Source organism: Centruroides sculpturatus, unplaced genomic scaffold (assembly GCF_000671375.1).
Source record: "Centruroides sculpturatus isolate CEXI.00-Female unplaced genomic scaffold, Cexi_2.0 scaffold755, whole genome shotgun sequence".
NCBI classification, from domain to species: Eukaryota; Metazoa; Arthropoda; class Arachnida; order Scorpiones; family Buthidae; genus Centruroides; species Centruroides sculpturatus.
In genome coordinates, this window is record NW_019384882.1 from 248,483 (window position 1) to 269,250 (window position 20,768).

General features: G+C 27.6%; 1 protein-coding gene across 2 annotated transcripts; it reads left to right on the forward strand.

The window, feature by feature from the left end:
- Positions 1–205: 205 nt before the first annotated feature.
- LOC111631057 (proteoglycan 4-like) lies at positions 206–19,148 on the forward strand. 2 transcript variants are annotated; one of them, XM_023375250.1, is made up of 8 exons: positions 206–233; positions 1,316–1,430; positions 6,803–6,937; positions 12,911–13,212; positions 14,869–14,934; positions 15,602–15,652; positions 16,437–16,610; positions 17,499–19,148. In XM_023375250.1, exons 5-8 carry the CDS (start codon positions 14,871–14,873, stop codon positions 18,743–18,745), a joined length of 1,536 nt encoding a protein of 511 aa, XP_023231018.1. In that variant the 5' UTR covers positions 206–233; positions 1,316–1,430; positions 6,803–6,937; positions 12,911–13,212; positions 14,869–14,870; the 3' UTR covers positions 18,746–19,148. The 2 variants fall into 2 exon arrangements, with proteins under 2 accessions (XP_023231018.1, XP_023231019.1); XM_023375251.1 differs by lacking the exons at positions 206–233; positions 1,316–1,430; positions 6,803–6,937; positions 16,437–16,610 and having other exon boundaries at positions 12,879–13,212.
- Positions 19,149–20,768: the final 1,620 nt, after the last annotated feature.

Below are 20,768 nucleotides of genomic sequence, written 5' to 3' on the forward strand. Positions count from 1 at the left end.
TTTTGTAATTGATTTATTTTTAAAAAAATTCAAAAATTCAAAAATTCAAATCGAAGGCTCGTGATTGGTCGAATTTAAAAAATCGTTAACAATAGAGATAATTTAAATTTTAAATTGTAGGCTGATGATTGGATTTTTAAAAAAAATCGGTGTCTAATAAAATAAAAAAAATAATTTAAATATTTAAAATTTATTTAAAAAACCCATAAAACTACATTTATTAAAATGAAAAGGTAAGTGAACAAAATGGATGCTTGCTTTTTTTTTTATTAAATATTTTATCAAATTTTCCTTAAACTGACCTAATTTAATTCTTAATGTTTTCCTCCAACTGTTTTGCAGCAGGTAAAGGGTTTAATTTATTTTATTTTTTTATTTTTTTAAATAAATATACAAGTGTCAGGTATCTGCTCGAATTGGAACAGAGAGAGAAGGGAATAGAAAAAAAAAAGACAAATAAAAAAATAATATTATTGTAAACGATTTTCCTATAATTCAGAAAAAAAAAAACATTATTTATCGAATTAAATGATACGTTTCTATGTTTATTTTATCATTCCATCTACATTTATCAGAGGGGAGAGGAGAGATATTAACCTATGTGGCCTCTGTGGTTTGGCTTTGCCATCCATAACGCTACCAGAACCAAGGCATTTCAAGGTTATCCTAACTTTCAACGTGACAGTATTACTCAATAAAAGAAGGATTTAAGATAAAACTGAAGTACAGAATCAATACTTAATACAAAGAACAGGATACTTTGCAGTATGATTTTGTGCCTGATTTTTTTTTTTTTTCAATTTATAGAAGAATTTTTCTTAAAAAATGACATTAAAAATTCTATTTAGATTACTTTGCAATGCTTTTTTTAAATTATAAATCATAATTATTTATATATTCATTAAAGAAAAGTGCATTTACATGTTTACTTCTTCGTTCGGTTGATAAAAATTTCGATATATTTTTTTTTTTTAATAATTTATTTATGAAGTAAACTTATTTATTTATTTATTTTGTTAAAGTATTTATTATTTTTTTTATAAAATAAAGTTTTTATTTAAAAACTTTTTGTTTGTTTAAAGCTCAGTTCGATGATCGAGAGANAATTATAAATCATAATTATTTATATATTCATTAAAGAAAAGTGCATTTACATGTTTACTTCTTCGTTCGGTTGATAAAAATTTCGATATATTTTTTTTTTTTAATAATTTATTTATGAAGTAAACTTATTTATTTATTTATTTTGTTAAAGTATTTATTATTTTTTTTATAAAATAAAGTTTTTATTTAAAAACTTTTTGTTTGTTTAAAGCTCAGTTCGATGATCGAGAGAGACGTATATCCCATCCAAGTGTATGAAGTACAACAACCTAAGGCCTCAGGGTCGGACAGTGGCTTCAAGACGACGCCAACAAGACCAACATCAGGTATGACAATAGCTCATGGCAACATCCACTCGGGAGTCATAACGATACCTTTTTTGGTGAACCAACAAACCAGTTCGTAATTTGGAAAATGACCAATCTAAACGATCTGTTTGTTTTTCACATTGTCACCATCCTTCTAGCAAATCTATAAAACTCTTTATCAACTTCATCTGATGGCTGTATTTTTTTTTTTCTTTGATATCTTCCTCTTCTCCGTGTCTTTTATGATTTTGTTTGCGGTTTTTCTTTCTCTAAAACCATTTTTTTTTTGTCTGTTTAAGTATTGATGAAGGGTTACATCCATTGACAAAGGATCAATTCTTAGTAATTATCCACAGTTAAAAAAATAGGGTGCAAGTTTGTACGATGCAAATGAGGAAAAAACGCGAGTTTTTACACAAATAAATTATGTAAAACACTAGAAAAGAACGTTAATATTATTCAACGTTGATCGGAGAAATATTCTTAGAATGATTATTATGTTTAATAGATGATGTATAATGAGGAAAAAAAATCAGTAAAAATAAAGGATAATATTTACTCTATTGGAAAGATATAATGATTTCTAAGTACAGTACTTGGATAATGCTAATCAAATTATTATGAGGAAGTAAATCGTGTTTGAAGATAGTGAAGAATTTTATATTCTTTCAAAAAATTCCTATCTTTGTGATATTTTCTTGGAATTGTCAAATACGATTAATGCTAACTCTAACCATACATTAGAATAGAATTATCATCATTAAAAACCATCATTAACAATAAGAAAAAAAAATTATATATTTAATATTTACAACAAAATAAATAATATTAAATATTTCTTAGAAAGTTAACGACTTGTTAAGTATTTTTTACAAAGCAAATTTCATTTGAAAAAAAGTTCACTTGTATACATTTGCAGTCTTTAAAGTCTATATTATATACTTTAAGCACGATTTGTAAGAATATATAAGTGCATTTTATTATAGAGTTATGTAGAAAAGTAGCATCTAGATCACCTTTATAGAAGAAGATTCTAAATTTAGTATTAAAGTTTAATCTTAGTAATGTAAGGTTGAAAATTAGTGGCATTTATCTGCTGCTTAAGACCCGAGTTATGGCTACAAGTCTAATATTGTTTGTAAAACTTCTTATTTAAATCGTCATAAAGAACTTTCCACCAAACTCTAGACAAAGGATAAAGCTTTATGTGTATAATGAAGCTTTACATAAGTACTGTATAGATATAAAAGTTTATTATACAGCTTACATATATTTAGAGCCTATTACTCTTGTGTATAAACTCTAAACACACTTATATATAAAGCTTTAAATACGTAGAATACTTCATTATTTATTCTAAAAGTAAATACTATTTTATCATCATCATCATCATCATCATCATCTGTTATGATATTCACCTATAAGTTTACTATTATTTTGAGATAGGAGCGGTAAACTATTTAATTTCATCAACTTTTTGATTTATAAACTTAACTATCATCATCATCATGAAATGTTGATGAGGTATATTAAATAAATTAATGGTTAGAAAAGATTTACAACGATCAATACTTACGAAATTAAATAGACCCTGTCGTTTTTTAATTGAAGTGTCAGGATGATTAATTACAAAATTATAGATTTTTATATTTAAAGAGTGTTTAAATTTGATTATAAATAAAATTAGATGATAATTATTGATATATTCTATAAAAATTTCAAAAAATACATTCTTTATATACTTCATTAATGGACGAAAATAATGAAGAATGTATTTGGTAGGGGTGTACACTACAGTCGACCCCCCTATAACACTGTTGATTTTTCCGTTTTATATGAATTCCATGTTGTACGAGTCACAGCCCGGCACACGTATTTGTAAAATCTAAGTGACTCGTACAACATGGAATTCATATAAAACGGAAAAATCAACAGTGTTATAGGGGGGTCGACTTTAATACGNTTTACTCGGTTGAAAACATGCGAAGAATTATATTAAAAAGTCCGAAAAAAATATATATTTTATAGAGAATTTAAAAGAAAAATGTATACTTTTTAAAATAATTTATTGCTAAACTGTATTTTTTAAAAAATAAATTTTATCAAAGATACTAAATTATAATGCCAACGGACATTGAATAGCATGTTTATCAACATTAATGACCTTGCAGTGTATAGAATATAATTATAAAAAAAATATATATATATATAAAATTTATTTTTTAAACAATAAAAAAATAGCAATAATATTATTATTTAGGAATTTTTAGAAAAGAAATTTATTCATTCTTTCCAAAAAAAAAAAAAAAAATTCTATCCTTCAGAACTGAATTATTGTATGCAGCTTAGTGATGTCTATTGTTTCCAAATACCCGACTAGAGCTTTAAGATTAAACAAAAGTTAAAAAAGGACAAAAATATTGTCATGGTCAAACGATAAGAAACCTGTTTTCACTTCATGAGAAGACGTCGTTTAAAACTTTACCCTTTCATTTGTCAGTCGAAATAACTTGTGTGAAAGGAAGAAAGAAAAGTTCATGTCTGACATCCTTTACCACAAGAATTCCATACTCACTAAATATGTGTGATTTTTATAAATAAATAAATAAATAAAAATCCAACAGTAATTATCATAAATTGTAATTAAAATATCTATAATAAACTTCAATATTTTTATATTAAAATAAGTGTTATTTATGTCTCTCAGTTTTTCTTTTGGATAGGACAAAGTATGATTCTATAAACACCCCTATTTAACCATAAAAAAATAGTAAAAATTTCCTATTTTTTTTAAGTTTATTCTGTCATATTCTAGTTAATATTCATTTACAGCATATTAACTAGCCTATTTATCATATATTTCTTAGTAATATTTATCCATAAAGTAAACGAACCATAGGTTAAAAACCAAAACCAACTTCATTAGACACTATGTTTAGAGTAAAAAATATCACAACAACGAAATATAGCCTATAAAAAGCAATACACTATACAATCATGAGTATTATGTAGATAAGGAAAAAAGTTATTCAAAGTTTTTCTAAGGAGAAAAAAAAAAAAAGATTAATTATTCACAAAATTTCTTTGAAGAAAGCAGCATCCTCGAGTTGTTTACGGACGTTGATTTCTTATTATGAAGCACGTATCCAGACTGTATAAATATGATGTTAACATGTTGGCTAAATGATGTAAATATAGGTGTGGTATTTTCTTTACTTTTTTTTTTTTCTTAGCACGTGTACAATTAGTTGACTTATCCAGTTTTTCATAAAACCATCGTCAATCTTATCTATCAGTTGGCTCCAGACTCGGACGTTTGAGATGCTTCATTTGCATGCAACCCAACGGCTTCTTCCAGCATATTTCATACATTACTCATACAAGAATTCGAAGTATCTAACTACTATCCTAAAAAGGATCGTTAAATTATATATTTTCCCTTAAATCCTTAATAAATTTAAGGTTTTTTTCGAACGAAATTTCAAGCAAGTAACTGGAATTTTTAGTCGAAGTTCTTCAAGAAGAGCTGCAATTTTTGTTCTATGGTTGCTGTTCTTTTCGAAGAGCTACAACAAAAATTGAGTGAGAGAGAGAGAGGAATGACAGAATTACTTTGAAGTTAGATAAGATCATTTTGAAGAAACGTGGCTTCCCCGAGTCTATTATTCGCGATAAGATATCAAAGTAAGGCCTGTCTGTGGCACGTGTATTGGAACCACCCAACATTCTCTGACCATTTAAGCTCGACTGACCTTGAAAAGGCCACTACACTTTTAATTATTGATGTCATGTCGATTCGATATAAGTCTTTCGATAAATCTTTTAAAAAAAAAAATATATATATATATCCCTTATCAAAGTTACATAACTCAGTTGAAGATTGTTACTCTTAATAACAATTTTTCTAAATTACCTGGAAGAATAACAACAAAATTGAATAAATAAATAAATAAAATAAACTATGTATAAATAATTTACTTTAAGAATCATCGTAAAAAGTTAATTGCAATACTTTAAAAAAATAAAAACTTATCGAAGTTTAGATCACTTTATTATGAATTATATAACCATTTTCTTTTTTTTTTTTTCATAAATTCATCACGACTTATCTTCTCAGGAAGTTATATGTTATTATAACAATAGATAATTTTTTTATGGTTAATAACTACCATTCTTTCGAGTATTTCCCAACCTATAACGTTACGAAAAAAATCTCAATACGTTTTACGAATATCCTAAGCGATCGCGAACTACCGGTTGGGAAGCTAAACTCTTGATAAACTAAATTATTCTTAATAAAAAAAAACACATAAATTATTGGTTAATTTAGTTTTCTTAACTCCCATTCTACTTATAATTCTCTATATATAAGTTTAAACAACATTAAATAATAATTTATAAGGTTTTTTTTTCTTCCATCCCTCCTTTCTTTTATAGTAAGTCGAACAACAAGACAGTTAACCTAGCATTTGTGTAGAAATATTTAAAAATTAGCAATTTTTCAAAGGAAAATTTTTATCTTCCTGTTCTCGATATATTCAAAATTATAGATTTATTCACTTATAATTGATTTAAACAAGCAAAAGTACACAACTTATCTAACAATTCTACTACAGTCGACCCCCTATAACACTGTTGATAATTCCGTTTTATATGAATTCCATGTTGTACGAGTCACTTAGATTTTACAAATACGTGTGCCGGGCTGTAAATGGCTCACGTATTTGTAAAATCTAAGTGACTCGTACAACATGGAATTCATATAAAACGGAATTATCAACAGTGTTATAGGGGGGTCGACTGTAATTTTCTATCTTAAAAAAACAACATAGAATCGATTAGAAATCTTAATTTAATTTTTTAATTAAGTAACTACACGTACAGAAATAAAAAAAATATATATATATTTATTTCTTTATCTTATCTAAATTTAGACATTTTTCTTATCAGATTATCGAGAAAGAAAAGAAAAGAAATAGCCATTGTTGAAGGTTAGAATTAAGTAATCAAAACTAATGTCAGTTTAATTACTTTACTTAGTTACACGTCAAGAGAAGAAGGAGAAAATATGTTTGTTTTATTATTATTATTAGGAAGAACAAACAAGAAATTTTGTTATTTGTTCTTCCTAAAATTACTCTTCTTCCCTTTGTTCGTTCCTTTAAAATATTTCTATAGAAGATAATAATATTAATAAATACAAGTTTACGTGAGGAAAATGTCAATGAATTAACGTGGTTATTTTTAGAAATGAGTAGTTATAGGAGAGGATTTCTTTAGTTATTTTTAGAAAGGAATAATAATTATAGTGGAACACATCACAAAATTTTATTAAGTAATCAAAATATGCGTCAATTTAATTACTTGATTAACGAGTAATTTAATTACAGACTTTAAGAAGAAGAAGAAGAAGAAGAAGAAGAATTTTGAAAGAAGGAACGATAATGTTTTTAGAAATGAATATATTTCAAATTGTATGCAGACAGCGGCGCCAGAAATCTTAATCGATACACAAATACGAACAGGTTAAAATTACCTCCTCGTCAAAACTAAGGGTAGTTGATGTTAGAATAAGCCCCAGGTAATCATAGTCTACGAGCCAATCACTCTTATCTAAAGGAGTTGCAGGTTGTGAGGTCAGTCAAGAACAAGATGAGGTCTGTACAGGGTTTAGGCGGTCCAACTGAAGGCAATTGAACCCCCTTTAACGACAGTATTTGGAACATTGAATTGATTATGTACATCTTGTTATAGTTTAAATACCTTATTTTTACTATCGTTAGAACGATAATCGATATTTACTACTTTGTTTATCTTCGATTTTATAACCTCAAATTAAAAATAAATAAATAAATAAATAAAGTTTTTCTAAAAATATAAATATATATATTCGTTTAACTATGTTACATTTAAAATATTCAACTGGTTCGGGTCACTTTTTTTCTTATTAAAAAGTATAATAATACAGTATTAATAATATATATTTTTTGTTTTTTTTAAGGAAATTTATGATTTTTTGGTAGTTCTTTGTCTAAAATACTATATCTTAATGGGATTTAATGAGTGGAAACTTGGGATTTTTTAATACAATATTTTAAATTATGATATGTTTTATTAAATACTATAGTAATAAGTATTGAATAATAGAAAAATTTACCTAAAAATATTTATTTTTCAACATTTTTATCGTACTTTTTAGCATTTTCAGCGTGTTTTTCACCATTTTTAGCTCATTTTCCAATATTTCCAGCGTACTTTTCAACATATCTAACGCATTTTTCGTATTACAGTTTCGAAGAGCACATTGAATTTTATTTTAATTTAAAAAAAAAAAAATTATTTAAGATTTACATTCATTAAAATATGACAAACAACTTCATACAAATCAAAGAATAATTAATAAAAAAAATAATTTAAATATACTGAAAAACGTGCCATCAATATAACATATAATAGAACTAACAAAGGATAAAGTGCACAATAACTCGTCACATAATATCAAAAAATCTCACACAGTTTAGTGATAAATATCCTTAAAAAAATATCCAAAAAAAAAAATGAATATTCTTTTCTTGCGTTTTTTGAACCTAAGAGTTCAACAATATAATAATAAATATGAATACAAAATAGGCAATAAAGTATTAGTGTTAGACACGAATCAGTGATCCCGAATATATAATATTATCGAAGGTCAAAGTTCAACAGACGGAGATGATAGTTGAAAATGGGAAAGTTAAAAAGGAACCAGTCTGATTATGCCCGGTCAAGGTTCTTTCCGGGCAGACCTTGAAAACTCGAGTGATGTTTCTTGTTTTTATATATATATACATATATACATATTATTATTATTATTATTATTATTAATTCTCATTCCCTTCTCAATCTTTAGTTTTAAACTTTACTTCCCTCAGCAGTTGACTAACGGATGATTTAATGATAGGAAAGCAACCTTGTCTCAAGGTCGACTTTTGTAATTTGTGTGTTCTATTCTGTAATGCCATACTTCCTTTTGCTCCCCTACCCACAATGGATCGTTTACAAAAATTTTATTTACTCATTTTCTAATAATAATTACGTCTATTTACTTCGTGATTAATTTTTTTTTACAAAGTAGTAATTGTACATTTATTTATTTATGATAAATAAAAAAAATCAAGTTCGAATAGACACGTAAAATAACAGATAATTGGTACATACAGTACATTGAAATTAATTAATCTACACTTTATTTATTTATTTATTTTTAATTGTTTCTATTTATTAAAAACGTTTAATTATGTTTTAGAAAACAGAAAACTTAAGGCCTTTGCCCTGTTTAGTTTACAGTCGACCCTCCCCTATAACACTGTTGATAATTCCGTTTTATATGAATTCCGTGTTGTACGAGTCACTTAGATTTTACAAATACGTGTGCCGGGCTGTGTATTTGTAAAATCTAAGTGACTCGTACAACATGGAATTCATATAATACGGAATTATCAACAGTATTATAGGGGGTGGGTCGACTGTATTTTACTATTTACTTATCTTCTAGTTGATTTTTATGGAACATTCATAACAAATATACTTAGTGGCACCTGCATTTAAGTTATAGGAAAGTAGTAACAATCGTATTTATTGGTTCCTATTTGATTTTTTTTTGTTTTTTTTTTTGGAAGGTATTAACAATTACATTTACCAAGTGCGTATTATAGTTGACTTTTTACCTTAGATCTCAGCTCCTTGAACTTTCGTTTCTGTGAATATTTTACAGAAAATTAAATTCGTGATATTTCTCTTAATTCAATATGGAAATTTTTTAATAGTTTCTCCTTCACGAATATTTTCTTTTATACTATTTATTTATATAAGTATAAAATAGTGTCCATATAAATTTATACGACTACAACTTTAAGTAATAATAATTGATAAAAATTTAAAATAATTAGAAAATTTCGAAGACGAGTTATAAATTTAGTTTATAATAAATACTTTTAATAGAAAAAAAAAATTAGATAAACACTTCATCCCTTTGTACTTCTTCACTTTGGGGTGGAATAAAATTTAAATTTTTTTATATTATTTTTTAATTTTTTAAATAAAAAAATTGTATTTTTACATACTTTAGAACCTTTAAATTATATTTTTAAGTATTTAAATTAAATTATTTTACAGTTTTGAATACATTTTTCGTATGTAGTTGTGTACTTTCTTCTACTTTCTCACACCTGCAAAAACTGTCAAAGGGTGTGGTTTAGTGGCAATTTGTCATTTTATATCTTTAGAAAATTGACAACAGAATTATTGTTTACATATATGTTTTAAATTTGCTTCTATATTATTAATTTAATTAAAAAAATAAGACATTTTTTTTCTGTCATAAAAATCGTGTGTAACTGATCTCATTCATACAAATTAATTGGGATTTATTTCTTACAAATACTTTCAACAGAGATAACTAGAAATTTCTATATAGATATATAATGTTTCGTGTTAAAAATAGGTATAATTTCACTGCCATTCATTATTTTTCAAGGATGGAAGAAAATAATTATTGTAGTAAGTTAACAGGAAGCAGCATTGAATAATGTTGTCCTAGTAACTTTTTACTGAATCATAAAGGAAATACTCCACCCCATATATTTAATTTTTTTTTTACAGTTAATTAAGAATTTAGATACTTAACAGAATTCTAAAAAGTTAGCTACATTTAAAACTCCCAATTTTCACACTTAAACTTGACTTTGTGTACGTTCTTTTGTATATTATTTTGAAGTAAAAATGTTGAAAATAGCATAGAAAACAATGCTATAATTCATTCTAAATAAGTAATTATAGTTAGTTGCAGAGTGTTGAGCAGTTAGCTATACGATCAGTATTGTTACACGTGCTCTTATACACGTGAATATTATGTAAATTAGAACATATTTTTATGTTTTTTTACTATTCTAACATTATTTCGGAAGGAATACAATGTACTACATTAAAAAAAACTATTCATAAATGAGTGTAACACCACTTAAACACGATAGGATATACATTCAAGTGAGTATAGAGATGGGCAGTTGCATCCCAGTTTATGTTGAAGTTTAGTGAGAAATATATAAAATTGTTAACGTTGAATGCGTTATTTTTAATAATAATCTAGTGACTATTTTATAATTCATAGTATAGGATGTGTAAAGAATATTCTTTGTAGTTATAAAAGCAATATCCGAAAGGTTACACAGCTGTCAATTCGATAAACAAAGGAGTGAATGAGTCAATATTTAGTAGAAATATTGCGGATATCAATTCAGTTTTCTTTATTTTATATAAAGTTAATAGCTAGTGACTCACTACCGTTGCTTTTTTTTTAAAAATAGAAGACCCAAAACAAAGATTTTTCATATAATTTTTTGTGTATTTACGAAAGGATCTCTGTCAGCCCACTTTTAGTATTGTCCATTATACGAGATCAGTACAAAAATATACACTCAAGACCGGATTTAAACTAGTTGTGACCCTAAAATATACCTTATGAGAGGTCCTTCTCCACCAATGAGGCCCTAATTTGTGCCCACTTAACGTGAGGACCCAAGCAGTAGCTCGTTTAGCTTAAGCTCTAGATGCATCTAAAATTGCTAAAATTTATATTAAAATCGTCTTAGATTTATTTATAACTTTTTAGAATAAATTATAAACTTATTTACCTTATAAAAGTTTAGAAATTATTTTATAAATTTAATTATTTTATAAAATATAAAGCATTGGAAGTAATGACTTGGAGTCACTTCTTTAGATACTTCATAGAAACATTTTTATTTAAAAAAAAAAATATATATATAACTCAAATACTCGAAGATGTTACAGGAAATTTTTTGAATACTCGAAAGAATTTTTCTGTAAAAAAATATTATAAATTCTTGTCATCTAAGCGATGTTTTATATATTAATATGGTATTTATGAATCCTTTTACGAACAGAATAAATCCGATATATTTTTCATATAAAACATATAAAACGAAATAATGTATAAAGCAATATTAAAAGTTTTATTGTATAATAATTGTATAATTTTATGGCAATAAAATGTGCTTAAAAATTTAATAAAAACTCATGAAACGATTATTATTATTATTATTATTATTATTATTATTATTATTATTATCAATCTTATGAAATTCTTAATGTTTCATAGGATTGAGAGATAAATACAGTAGACCCCGTATAACACTGTAGATAATTCCGTGTTATATAAATTCCATGTTGTACGAGTCTCTTAGCTTTTACAAATACATCAGCCGTTCACAGCCCGGCACACGTATTTGTAAAATCTAAGTGACTCGTACAACATGGAATTCATATAACACGGAATTATCTACGGTGTTATAGGGGGGGTCTACTGTAAATAAAAATAGAAAAGTAAAATGTCATCTGCACGTTTAATTAATGCTAGGAGAGAAATTTTACTTTCTACTATAAATTCTTCCAAGATTTCTACGCGAATAAATAAAGAATTAATAAGTCTGAGATAAAATACAGTACTGTAATATATTTTCTTTTACTTTCCTGGCTGTTATGTATAGTAAAGGAAAGTATTGAAATCGGTTTTTTTTTTGCAAATCTCTACGTTTTGAGATCTCCTGAATCCAAAAAAGTAAAAAAAGAAAGACAAAGAATTTCATGTGTTACCGTCTATTTCGTTTAATATCTCAGGATAGGATAATAATTAAGAATTAATTAAGAATAAAATAAGAGACATTGATGCTATTAGAGCCGATAGATATAATTGTCTCTGAGCTGTTAATGATTTTGAATAGTGTTTAAATAGATATTATATGGGTTTATTACGGGTAATATTTATTTTAATTATTAAATTTGTGCATAAAAATGAATTGTTAAATACTATTTTGATAAACGAAAGTGACACGGTTTACATTCAAATGTGAAATTTTAAACATACTATGGATTGGTAGGAGTTTTTATCTTATTATTGTATCCTAAAATCATGAAGTTTCAAATAAAAAAAAACGTACGTCATTCACTAAAGAATATTCTATTTTTAATTTAAATGAAGACCTGAGATAAAATTTTGTACCGATGAAGCATGTAGCGAATTACGAACAAAACTCCGTTACGAAGTGGCAAGTGTAAAATATTCGTCTATCGCCTTTGAATCCGANAAAAAAAAATATATATATATTAAATTATACAATTTAAAGTAAAAAAAAAGTATAACATTTTATAATTTATAAAGTCGAGAAGCGTATAATTATATAAATTAATTCATAAGACTTTGTTTAGTAGTTCCAGTGAAGGGGTGTATGAAGTATGTTTAGCATATAAATACATAAACTTTAAACTGAAGAATTCATGAATAATTAATGATTTTTTAGATTTATTTTAAAGAAAATTTATTTAATAAAGAAAAAGAAAATTTTCTTTATTTTTTCGGAAGATTTTTAGAACGAATTCTTTTAGTTAATATACGCCTTTTGTCAAAAGATAAATGGGAGTTGCCATTGGATGCTTTTCAGTTCAGAGAATACGAGTTAAGTGAATCAGGTGTAGCTCTTGTAAAGAATTATAGAAGTGGGCCGCCTATTGCGCACTGTCTACGTCTATGCAGCACCAACGAGCAATCTTGTGCCCTGCGGTCGACTACAGTTAAAGGCCTAGACAACAGGTTTTCTGTACGAGCTCTTGTCTATATATACAGCACACACCACTACGACTAGTAGGAAAGTTATCGACCATCCGGGTCCTCTGTATACCCCACTCATACAGTATATACCTGGCGATCTTCCTCTCACTTTCGAAAAGGAAAGCGAACTATCAGGTAAGTTCAATTGTTCGTTACACTTCATTCTAGTGTGTATGTAATACTTTAATATTTTGAAGGATCGGGGGAGAAAATATTGTATTTTTTCGCAGTTTGAGGGATTTTTTTTAATGTGATTCATACACATAATGACTTTATTAAAGCTAAATTGCTATAAAATTTTCAAAACTTCTAGGAGATTTAGATTTTTCCCCTAAGTCCTTTCATTTTTGGGGATTTTTTTAATGATATTTTACTTAATTATATCATTTAATAGCTTTAAAATTTTAAGTAATATGAGCTAATTACCCTTACAATTCTGGAAAGTATTTTCCTCTATTTTAGTAGATTTTTATATAAATTAATAGTCATAAAAGTATAAATTTTATTTTCTATATACTATTACACTATAATATAATAACCTTTATGGAGAAGTTTAGTAGTAAAATAGACAATTTTGACCTTCTCCTTTGGAGAAATTTTTTTTTGTATTTATAATATTATCTTTACATAACTATTATTATATGTTTTATGTAAGGTATTACTATAACTACATAACTGTAACTGCAATTATGTTACATGATTGGAATAATAATTGAAATTTTTATAAAAAAATACAGGTTTAAGAACCTGTTGAAAATTTATAATATCATTTACGTTAAAAATATATAACATACATTTTTATCTGGTTTGAAAAATAGGTAAAACTATTTTAGTAATATGAAAATGAGTACGTTAGAGGTATTATTAAAGCTCTATTAAGCAAAAATGATCCATAATATAGGCTATCTGATAGGATAAATGGGGAAATTATTTTAAATTCCAGTTTGAAATATGTTAAGTTTATGTTCCTTCTCTTCTGTAGTGTTTCTCCTATATTACTTGATATATTGTGCTTATTTTACAGTGTTACTTCATATATTTTGCTCCTATATAGTGTTTTTAATGTTCTTGTATTACGTTAATATTTCAACCATGTGTTTGTAGTTTTCCTATTGACGCCATGTATGCAGCATACCTGCATTAGTCAGTCTTTTAACCTCCCCCCGTATGCAGCGTTACTGCATTATTTAATATGTCGACCCTTTCTTTGGTACTTGACCTCCGATCACGTGATGCAAGGTCGTTGATATCTTGACCATATCACGTGACTGAATCAAAAGAAAAAAAAACCCCAACAACTTACAAAAAGTAAATTAGTGTTTATGACCAGTTAAATTTGAATTTATTATCTTTTTCTTTGACGTACGAGATGAATAATAAATTAGATTTTAAATGATAAAAAGTTGAATAAAAGAAGACGAAATGATCTTCCTGTTACAGAAATAAATAATAATACAGTAATAAAAAAAAAAACCTGTAAGGACTTACTTACATCCTGAATATTTTAAATATAATTTTATTTAAAAATAAGAAGGTATTTTTAATAATTCTATTAAAAAATAGAGTTAATTTTGAAATAAAATCAACTTATTTTTTTTAATTTTTAAACACGCTATTGTTGAATTTGAAGCGCCAAAAACCTTGACATGTTTAAATGTAAAAGGTGTGGCCGAGAACCTTCAAGAATTATTTATTATTTATTAAAATAACAAACCATTCTTCATCAAGATGTAAATTTTAAATAAGGAAATAATATAACATAATTTTTTTTTTGTTTTAAATTTAATTTAGAAATGAAGCTGCTGTTGTCAGTTCTGTGCGTTGGCACTTGGATTTTCGTCACCCCCGTTGAAAGTAGTAAGTAAATCGAAAATATTATTAAATTTATATTTATTTTAGAGATTAATAAACGTTATTTTTAAATATATAAACCAGTTTATATATATATTTTTTTAAGCTTGAATGTATAAATTTTAAGTTTAGTTCTTATACACTAAAGCTGGAGTTTGATCCGACTGTGTGTGTGTGTGTGTGTGTGTCGTTCCCCTCTCAAACATGACCTTCACGACTTTTAGAAGGTCGCACTACCTTTCTCTTAACCGCTTACTACATAAATTAAATATAAGAAAGAGGTATTTTTAGAGTTACGCACGAATAATTATATTAATGATTTGTTACGCTCTAAAAGACTGATGAGAGAGAGAGAAAAATCTAAATATTTTATTTTTTTTTTCGTAAGAGAGAGAAAAAAAAAATGCTCTTACTTGACCTATTTAAGTTTGAAAAAATTGGAATTTTTTTGAAGAATTATTCTTATTATTTGGTGAAGTAAATTGCTTACCAATTATTGTTAAAGGGAAATACACATCGTTAAAGTAAATTAACGTTATTTTCTACAATTGCAGTCGATGTGCACGAATGATTTTTAAATAAACATAAGAAAATTTGTACTAAATTTTTGTTGATTTTCTTTTATATTTATTTTATTTAGTTTTATAAAAGATTTATTTATTTTTATTTTTAGGAGCTCTTTATCGTTTTAGAAGAGCAGAAATCTATAGCGCTAATGAAACAGGTAAGTTTATTTCTTCAATTTTAAATACATTATTTTGTTTTATTTACTCTGTTAAATTGAAGTTTTTTTAGAACATATTAACTTCACGATGCTTAATTTATTTAAAAAAAAAATAATTATATGTTGCGGTTAATGCTTTAAATGTGTTGGATAGTAAGCTCATTTGCATATTTGCGCGTTTTGTTGGCATTCTAATATTAGCCGAGCGAGTGAGGTTTCTACATAAATTAAATTGTAGATCTATGAAAAATTGACTTTTTTATCACACCTTTTAATCAGTTATTCGATTTGTAAACAAGAACTAGTCCTTTTAGAATGTCTAATTCTTGTTTCCTCAGCTGCTCCAGTTATTTTTTTATTTGAATGGTTATAATTTTAGGGATATCATATTTTACTTTGGTCTTTTACGGGGGAATTTTTAGAAAGTATGCTCAACCTGTTTATCGTGCATCATATAATCATAGTCATTACTAGTTTTGTTCAATAGTAAGTGCCGATCTCCTACTCATACAGCACCTACATGCAGGCTCGGCAGGTTCTAATTTTAACTCCAAAAAGTCATTAGCTCCGAATCTTTAACTCTTAATGACTATTCTTCGTTACAAATTTCTGTCTATTTTACAATACATTTTTTTTTTACCTGAAAAAAAAAGAAGTTTAATTTGAGTTATAAAGTTAAGCAATACGTAGTAGGCCTATTATGTATATTAAGCAATAAATTTTAAGGATAGAGTGTTATGATGTTAGTGACTAAAGTGAAATTTCGTGTCGTTCATGATGTTAGCCTGCATTGTGGATGGAGTGCTGTATAGTAATGGAGATCCTGTACCCAGTAGTGATCCATGTGAAATGTGTATTTGTCGCCTTCCGGGTTTTGCCTGTACTCTAACTGAATGCGAAGAGAAGAAAGGTTGTCAGAGAGTAAAGACACCAGGAGAATGCTGTTCCTATCAATGTGGTAAGTCAGATGACTAACTACAGATTTTGATTACTTACAAGTGAAAATAAAATACGGACCACTCATCAAATTAATATGAAGTATTCGCTTTAAACCTGTTGGAAAGGGATGCTGAAGCATCCCTTTCCAACAGGTTTTCCTACACAGGAACATCCTAATCTTATTTTAACATTTTAAAAGCCATTTAAACAAATATTTTACTAGCAGATCCATTTTTGGACACTTCTTCACGGTGTGGAACTTTTCCAATTATCCTCTTTTTTGACTCCATTTATTTTTATAATTAATTGAATATGATTTATGCGCGGAAAAATCGTACAGAATCATATAATTATTTATATAATTTCTTATGTTTATGCTTTGGAATATTTTAAAAATGTTTTTTTGCTTCCTTCTATAATGAGTTTTGTCAAATTGTTTTTATGTTAATCGATGTCAAGGATAACGAGTGAAGGAAATTTATCTTTGATATACAATTTTTCATTAGGAGTAAATGTTTAAGAACATTTGATGGTTCATTCTTTTGTAGTTAATGATTATTTTTGCAAACTTTTTAAAATTGTACATTAGTTTACTTTGTTGAAGATTTAAAATTACTTATGACTAAGTAGTTATAACCTGTCTAATTTTTGTTGTTTTTGTGCTGTAGTTTTATGTTTCTATCAAATATTTTCGAATAAATACTGAATAAATTTGATATATTTTATAATTTATTCACAGGATTCACTCCACAATACATTCATTATGAATAAGAATCTGTAACAATAATACACTTACTCTCTAATAACGAGTCAACTCAGATTATCTTTTACAAAAATTTAAAAAATTATTTAAAGATAAAATTTTAACAAATGCATATATTTAATTATAACATATTTTATACTTTAGAAGGTGCAGCCGAATCTACATCAGTTGTAAGCGAAACCAAAGAACCTGAGAGTGATTTATTGAGCATAACTACTACCGTTAAATCTCTCCCTGTAGAAGTTTCTGAAGATAGAGTGTCCACTAAGATTCCAGAAGATGAAGCTAAACAGACTGATGGAGCCGTTGGAGAAAATGTAAGTGTGCTCTCTGCTGAGCCCAATATTAAACCCGAGGAGCGCACCGCAGAAGCAGAAACAGGTGTAACAACGAAACAGCCATCCGTTGAACTGACAACTAAAGAAGAACCTAAACAGCAAGAGGAAGAAACAAGCCCAAAAGAAGAATCTTCAGATTCACAAATTACTACTACTGCCAAAGCACCATCTTATGCATCGGGTCCTTCTGAAGAAGAACCCGTGAAGCCTAGTGAAGAATCTGAAAAACCCAAAGAAGAACCGGAAAAACCTAAAGAACAATCTGAACAATCAACAGAAGAACCCGAAAAATCAACAGAAGAATCAGAAAAACCCAAAGAAGAACCAGAGATAGCCAAAGAAGAATCAGTGGTAGCCAAAGAAGAACCAGTAGTAGCGAAAGAAGAACCCGAGAAGCCAATTGATACAGAAGAGAGCAAAGGAGAAGTCGGAACGGAACAACCTAGTACCCAGATTCCTTTGAAAAAGGAAGGACGTTCTGACGAAGATGAAACAGCAACATCATCTGAATCAAATGAAGAAGTTCATGTGGATACAAATGAAAAGCGCGTTGAAACAGAAAAGCCAACAACGGAACAAGTCGAAAGTTCAACAACTGCTGAAGTTAAAAAACAAGATGAAGAAAAACCAAAAGAAGAAGAAATCACCACACCAGTATTATATAGACAGAATGAAGAATCAGCGAAAGAGAAAGAAGTTACTGATAGACCATCAGAAGAAGAACGTCCATCCACTGATGCCAGTACTAAAGAGCAACCATTAAAAGCAGAAACAGCACCAGCTGTCAAAGAAGAAGTAACCGAATTGCCAACTTCAACTTTAGATAAACAAGAAGCAGGAAGAAGTCACGAAGTTACAACAGATTCAACAGAAGCATCGAGTGAATCCAAACAGGAACCACCATCGACACCAAAATCCGAAGAAGAAAAAGAAACAAAAGTTGACGTTACTTCCACTACAGAGAGCGAAGAAAGAAAAACACAGCCATCAATAGAAGTAAGAAAGAGGTTTGTCGATTGGGTAGATTATGTTCCACACGATTTTCAAGTTTAGTCGAAATTTTTGACGTAATAATTTTTTTTAACAATTTAAAGTTAAAGCCTGTATTTTTTTACACTGTTATATTTGTGGGCTATTTCTATGTATTTTCGGGAACGGTTGTCAAAAAAGATATTTTTTTTTTTTTCCATTTACACTTGCCAAAAATAATTAAGATACGTGGAATTGGACTTAACTATAAATTGTCCAATTGTCTTGCACCAACTTTATTGTAAGTCCATGTGTTCGATGATGCTCTTTTGTAAAGAGCAGTGATTACTGTTATGATTTTCATAAAAGTACATAGAAAGGTTTGGAGTAGATTATTATTATTTTTTTTAATAATTGTGCTAATAATCAGTATCCGTCCATTGTAATGTCGATCACTGTCAAGTCTTAAAATAAACTTTGTATTGTAGATTGTGCTCTTGTTTGTCTTTCACACTCAACAAACCATTTTTTTAAGAACGCATTTTAAGAGATTTCCATTGTTTCAATGGAATATAAAAATGTTTGTAATAAAATGACGGAAATTACTATGATAACTGAAGAAATTACAAGATTCAAGAAGCTCTAAGATGCATTACAATTATGTGGATCAAGGGTCTTCATGTAATTTGTATGTGAAATTTTAATGGAAGATTTTTTTACATATCCTAAGGAATACGTAATTAGGAAATTAGCATATTATAATTAACTCTACTAAAATAAGTCACATAATAGATTAATTTGAAACTTTCGAAAAAGCTTTCTGATACTTCTAAATTGAATAATTCAAGTATAAAAAACATTTATATCTTTGTTCTTGTACGAGAAAGCTTAGATTAAATCACAAATATACTCACTCTATAGAAAAGAGACTGTCTTGAAATTTATCTTATTGAAACATAAGGTAAAAATGAAGACATTGAGAAGATAATTAAGACATGAGACAAGTTTAACTCCATAAAGAATAAAGTGATGAAAATATTTCTAAATAAATTAAAAATTACATTAAAAGCAACTTGGAAATTTGATAGTTAAGTTGGCAACATGTACGAAATATGAAAATTTTAGTAATGTCTCCATCTATTGACTAGTAAATGTAGTATTTAATATGAAAATAATTGATACATAATGCTCTTAAGTCCATTGATTTTTGGATATAAGAGATTTAGGGAACTAAACATGTTTAAATTAAAAAGAATAGGCAGTATTTAGAGATAAAGTTAATGAAATATTGTAAAACAGTATTCAGCCTTGGCGCTATTATGACCTAGCTTCCAATATGGTTCATTTTCAGTATCATTGTAGTTTTTAATAGAACTGAATCAATAGCGTTTTAAGTTTCCTGAAGATAAACAGTTATAGATATGGAAATTTATGGACTGGAACCGTTCCGGAATCGGAACTACTAGGAATCGTTTCATACTGAATATTGAAACAACAAAGACATTTGAAAATTTTATATTTTTATTAATAACTAGCAGACATGCCCGATAAATCTTACCTTTGTAAATAAATAAATGGAAAGAAAATAAGTACAGGAAAGATTTGAATATGACAAATGCACTTATAACCATGTGTATACAATATATGAGTTTAGAATTTATTTTTAATCTACAACGCTAGTGATTGTACCACAGTGGTATAGGGGTGAATGTATGTTTTTCTCCTAATTTAGGATCCCTTCTAATATCTCTTCTAGTTATGTAACTAGATACCTTCCCGACGCTACGCGGACTCAAAAAGATTCGCCACCCGATACTATAGGATATGGGCCCGCATTTGGTTCATATTCCGAGGGAAAAATTTGTTGTCAGACCGATACTGATTTAGTACGATATCCATGCCAACTTTTCATTAACCGACTGATGAAAACACCCCTATAAAAATTGATTTATACGTTTTAAATAGTCATTACATTTCAATCGACCGAAAATGGAGCCGAAATCAACTACCAGCTTGAGATAACCTGTAATAAATTAATGAATACTATAGTATTAAAACCTCACTTATTTGAACTGCGTTAAGTCGAAACTGTCAACAGGTCCTGGGC

Coding starts and splice junctions, on each gene's coding strand:
- LOC111631057 (XM_023375250.1), top strand. CDS start 14,871: ATGAAGCTGCTGTTGTCAGTTCTGTGCGTTGGCACTTGGATTTTCGTC. Junction 14,935..15,601: donor CGTCACCCCCGTTGAAAGTA/GTAAGTAAATCG, acceptor TTTTATTTTTAG/GAGCTCTTTATCGTTTTAGA. Junction 15,653..16,436: donor CTATAGCGCTAATGAAACAG/GTAAGTTTATTT, acceptor TCATGATGTTAG/CCTGCATTGTGGATGGAGTG.